The 5,057-nt window shown below is 25.9% G+C and overlaps 2 protein-coding genes across 2 annotated transcripts in view, besides 11 other annotated features; both read right to left on the bottom strand.

The window, feature by feature from the left end:
• EDI_295380 (pten, dicdi, putative) overlaps positions 1–1,556 on the bottom strand; it is a gene marked incomplete at both ends in the record, with an annotated part of 1,683 nt that extends 127 nt beyond the window's left edge. Inside the window, 4 exons of the mRNA XM_001733351.1 lie at positions 1–1,135; positions 1,184–1,275; positions 1,335–1,419; positions 1,478–1,556. The exon at positions 1–1,135 is cut by the window's left edge and continues 127 nt beyond it. Coding sequence (XP_001733403.1) covers positions 1–1,135; positions 1,184–1,275; positions 1,335–1,419; positions 1,478–1,556 — 1,391 coding nt within the window. The remainder of the gene's footprint in view (positions 1,136–1,183; positions 1,276–1,334; positions 1,420–1,477) is intronic.
• Positions 1,299–1,329: a sequence feature (AT_rich).
• A 260-nt stretch (positions 1,557–1,816) lies between the features above and the next one.
• Positions 1,817–1,927: a sequence feature (AT_rich).
• A 261-nt stretch (positions 1,928–2,188) lies between these two features.
• Positions 2,189–2,216: a sequence feature (AT_rich).
• Positions 2,217–2,265: 49 nt separating this feature from the next.
• Positions 2,266–2,305: a sequence feature (AT_rich).
• Positions 2,306–2,586: 281 nt separating this feature from the next.
• Positions 2,587–2,668: a sequence feature (AT_rich).
• Positions 2,669–2,719: 51 nt separating this feature from the next.
• Positions 2,720–2,760: a sequence feature (AT_rich).
• A 339-nt stretch (positions 2,761–3,099) lies between these two features.
• Positions 3,100–3,141: a sequence feature (AT_rich).
• A 303-nt stretch (positions 3,142–3,444) lies between these two features.
• Positions 3,445–3,536: a sequence feature (AT_rich).
• A 375-nt stretch (positions 3,537–3,911) lies between these two features.
• EDI_295390 (trichoplein keratin filament-binding protein, putative) lies at positions 3,912–5,039 on the bottom strand (the record flags this gene model as incomplete). The annotated part of the gene is made up of 1 exon (XM_001737902.1): positions 3,912–5,039. One exon carries the CDS (start codon positions 5,037–5,039, stop codon positions 3,912–3,914), a length of 1,128 nt encoding a protein of 375 aa, XP_001737954.1.
• Positions 4,027–4,198: a microsatellite.
• Positions 4,205–4,387: a microsatellite.
• Positions 4,389–4,534: a microsatellite.
• Positions 5,040–5,057: the final 18 nt, after the last annotated feature.

The following is a 5,057-nucleotide window of genomic DNA, read 5'->3' on the forward strand; positions in this document are numbered from 1 at the left end:
TCAAATTTTTTACTTGAAATTTGATTAAGTGGTACTGAAGGAAATGGAGTTAATAAATGATCAAATACTTTCTCATATAAATTGAAATTAGCTGCAAGATGATAGTTAGGATACATTGATGGTGCATATACTGAATTAGCAACTACTCCCCAACTTTCTCCAAATACCACATCTCCTGGATGACTTTGAAGATCAGCAATAACACTTTCACAACGAGGTGGAATAGAAGAAAGATCAACCATATCTGGAGTAACTAATTCATTAATCCCTGAAATAGATGTTGGAACATTTTCATCTTTAATAATAGTTTCTAACTCTTCAAATTGAATAGTTAATGTAAAGTTTGGTGCTAAGAATTTTTCATCACGACATCCTTTATCTAATTCAAGTTTTGTTAGTGTTAAAGTAGTTCCTTTAACAAACCATGTATTAAACCAAACAGTAAATAATTGTCCTAATTTTTGGCTATAAACTTCTACTTTTACATCTCCCATTAAATTAACATTTTCAACTGGAAAAGTAATTGGCTCTTCTCCATATTTATCTGAACCAGCTTGTTCTCTCATTTTCCAATCCCAAGCACAAATAGCTTCTCTTATTGATACGTCTGGTCTATGTTGTTTAATTTCTTCATAAATTTTATCAAATAAATTAATGTCAGCTTCTCTTTTATTTTTATTTTCTCTTCCTTTTCCTCCTCTGACTGTTCCAAGAGATTTATCACATTGGATGGTTTTCCATAAAAAGATTTTAATTCTTAAATCTTCATTAATTTTTGGAATAGGTTTCATCGTAATTGAAGTTAACTTCAATTTTCTTTGTCCATATGGTAGCCTTGCTAATAATGTTGACCCCCAATATCCAACGTATTTAAGTTGTGATGGAATAGTTACTCCTTTTTTATCATATGTCCTTGCGTTTCCATAAAGATCAACTGCTTCATATGAATGAAGACAGTCTCTAAAATATACCAATAAACATGCACACATTAATCCAGTTCTTCCTTTTCCTGCTTTACAATGTAAAGCAATGACATTTTGAGGGTCACGAGAAAGAAACTCATCAACATCTTTACATAGTTGAGATATAATTTCAAATTGAGGAGCATTGTGGTCATCAAATGGAAAATAACAATCTATTTTTATAAGTACTTTTAGTTATTTTACTTATTAAAAAATCAAACATTCACCTTTAATTTTATGTTCTCCATCATACGGTTTCTCTGAACAAAAGTTATAAACTTTATAATGACCCCCATGGAAAGTATCTAAAAAACTATTCATAAATTCTTTTCTTTCTTTAATTAATTGAAAATAATATTTTAATAAACAAACTTCATTACATCTGGAAATGGATTTCTGTAAGCAGCTTCAAATTTTTCACTAGGAAATCCCATTGTAATAATACGTGGAGTAATATCTATAATTTATAAATTATATTGTCATAACTAATTCAATAAAGTAAAGAAATCGCAAACACGACAAGTCAAGATCAAATCCAAATTTCTGATACCTTTTCTTTTCTTTAGAAACTGCTTCCCTTAAAAAACTTGACATTATTCTTTTTCAGTTCTTCTTCTTTTTTAAACTTATTTGTAAAACATCCTTTTAACAACCTCGTGTTGGAGACACCATAAAACCCTATTTATGACAGAAAAAGGAACACCTCAAAAAAACTTGTTGGACTTTGTATACATTCTTCTAACCTACTAAATAATTTTAAAAAATATGACTGTTATACAATATTTCTTCTTACAAATTATACTATTTTATATGTTATAATGGAATACGTACTTCAATAAATCATAGTTTGTTTCATAAAATTAATATACCTTTTATTTTTTAATAAACTCATTTAAGTAATATTAAATGTTTATTTAAGGTATTGATAACACATTATAAAAAAATAATAAAATGTATATAAAAATCTTTATGGTACGTTTGTTGTTAGTTATCAGATTAATAATAATTTCTATTCATTCATGTTTTATATATTGCGTATATTAATATACAATTTTTATTCATATTGATTAGAAACAATAATTATTAAATCCTTTAAGTTTTTATGAAAATGTAAATTTAAAATGTTTAATCTAGTTTTACTGTTTTTGCTTATTATTTTTAATTTCTTACTTCTGTAAACAAAGCACCAATAATTTATATTCTTGCAACATTTAATTTTAATGCTCTTTTATAATTTTTAATTTGTTAAAAAATGATTTCTATGTAGATTATAAATATTGTCTTTATGAGTCATTAATTTCAGTTTTATATTAATAATATACATTAACTTATAATAATATATTCTGTTCTATTGCTCCATGATATAGTAATATATATCTATTTTTAATCACTCAACTTTTCTCAAAAGTATCTACCAATAGTTTAATTTATAACACCTAATACTAATCAACTAATTCAACTAAATATGATACAATATAATTGTATTATTCAAATCATTCATAGTTGTTATCTATATTTTACTATTATTTAGTAGAAATTATTTGTACCTCTTGTTGTTTTAAATCTCAGAAGTTAAAATGCACTAGTCTCCATTGTAATTTATTTAGTTTATTTATAGTCGCTGATTATAATTAATAAGTATATTTTTATTGATAATGCATTCTATTAAGTATTATAGAAAATCTTTATTATTTTATTATTTTAATGTAATTGTCTCTTCTTAATAAGTAGGATTTGATCAGGTCAAATTTTTTCCGTAATTTAAAAATATTGTTGTTATTTTAAATTTAATTAAAATCAGATTGTATTTGATGATTTTTTATTTATGATGGTGTTAAAACGAGTTAAATACAGTTGGTTTATTTTGTCAATAAAAATGAAATGTTTTGATTGATTTGTAAATATTCTTTATTATACTTTGACCATTGGTTATTATAAAATGATTATACACTATGCACATTAACTATGGGTATCTCTCATTTGATACTAATTAAGTTATTCTTTAATCGATGATATTGACTTTAATAGATTTTCTTCAAAACAAACAAGAAGATACAAATAAATCAAAACATTATTCATGTCATATCAAATTCAATGAAGTTCATTAAATACAAAGACAATAAATGGTTTATGAGAGATTTTAAATTTTATATACAATAGAAATATAGATATTTTAAATGTTAATGAAACAGTAAATATTTATTGTTAAAACAAGAGTTACTATCAATAAATAATAAGTGCGATGATATAAATGACAAATTAATGAAAAAAAGAAAATTATTCAACACCAACTAATGAATATTTCAAAGAATTAAATGAACAATAAACAAAGAAATATACTCTATTATGTTAGTAATGAAAGAATAATTATTGTCAATAGAAATATTTGCAAGTATAAGCATTAACTATTCAGTAGACATAATACAAAAACTAAAAGAAATAAAGTTATTATGATTAATGAACAAAATACTTTTTTGATTACTTATTATTTAATCATTTTAATTTGAATAATTAAAAAATAAGAATAAAATTTAATAAAAAAACAATATTTATTTTTTTTTAAGATAAAAATTTGTATCTGAGTAAAATTCAAACCTGATAACATAAATTGATCTACACGATATACTTTCTATTATAACCCTTCTTGTTATTTATAACTAATGAGTGTCAAAAGTATAAAAGGTACAAAGAGAATAACAGAAATACTTTAAAGTTTTTTTTAAGGAAACTGAGGTATATAATACATTCACAAAAAATAACTAGTTATAAGAAATTACTTAAAATTCTCAAATCTATTTTTATCTATTCAGAAATCTTTATAGACTTTGATGTTGAAGTATGACACTTTAGTTTTAAAAAAAGTTGGAAGTAAATAAATTCACACAGCTACTACTGTTGGCTTAGTTAGTGCATCTAAAAGATAAAGGCCAATAATTATAAGGGCCACGCTTAATAAAACACTTTTAGCACATCCATCATCCTTTGGACCAGTATCTTCTTTGCTATCTTTTTCCTTAACATCTTCTGTTTTTTTCTTGATATCCCTTTGTTTAAGTTGTTGTCTTTCTTCTTTTTCCTTTCCTTTTTCAACCTTTTCTTTTGCTTCTTGTTTTTCTTTTGCTTCTTGTTTTCTTTTGCTTCTTTTCTTAATTTTTCTTCTGCTTCTTTTCTTAATTTTTCTTCTGCTTCTTTTAATCTTTCTTCAGCCTCTAATCTTGCTTTTTCTTCTGCTTCTTTCTTTGCTTTTTCTTCTGCTTCTTTTCTTAACTTTTCTTCTGCTTCTTTTCTTAACTTTTCTTCTGCTTCTTTTAATCTTTCTTCAGCCTCTAATCTTGCTTTTTCTTCTGCTTCTTTTCTTAATTTCTCTTCTGCTTCTTTTCTTAATCTTTCTTCCACCTCTAATCTTGCTTTTTCCTCTGCTTCCTGTTTTGCTTTCTCTTCTAATTCTTTTCTTAATCTTTCTTCAGCCTCTAATCTTGCTTTCTCTTCTGTTTCTTTCCTTAGTCTTTCTTCTGCTTCTTGTTTTGCTTTCTCTTCTTCTACTTCCTTCTTTGCTATTTCTTCTGTTTCTTTAATAAGTTGTTGCTTAGTTTGGTTTTTTATTTCTTTCATACATTTGTCTTCCTCTATTGGTTGTTCTTGTGTGTTAAGGAAATCTAATTCTGGACTTCCCTTTCTATTGTACTTAGAGTTGCCACATATCTTTTTTGACTTAACAAAATTTTCGTTTACTTCTTCTACCATATCTTCCTTTTCATTTTCAGCAGAAATAATGATAGCCTCATCTACTTCAGCAGAAATTTCATCACCACAACTCTCCTCTGATTTTTCTGACTTCAGAGGTTCATTGTCGAGCTCAATAACAAGAGACTTTATTGGGTAGTAATAGACTTGACTACATAAAGGATATGCCCACTTTTCAATGAACTTTGCATCACTAGGCATAAAAACCTTTCTCCAATCACACTCTTCTATTCTTTCTAGTTGGCCTTTATATTTGACAATGTATTGATAACAGAGATAATCTCCACTAGTATCAATAGCACCTTTCCAAATGTGTCCCTCATTCCAACTCATTGGGCTAAAGTTTAAGTA

Source organism: Entamoeba dispar, genomic scaffold (assembly GCF_000209125.1).
Source record: "Entamoeba dispar SAW760 scf_1105229460941 genomic scaffold, whole genome shotgun sequence".
Classification (NCBI taxonomy): domain Eukaryota; phylum Evosea; order Mastigamoebida; family Endamoebidae; genus Entamoeba; species Entamoeba dispar.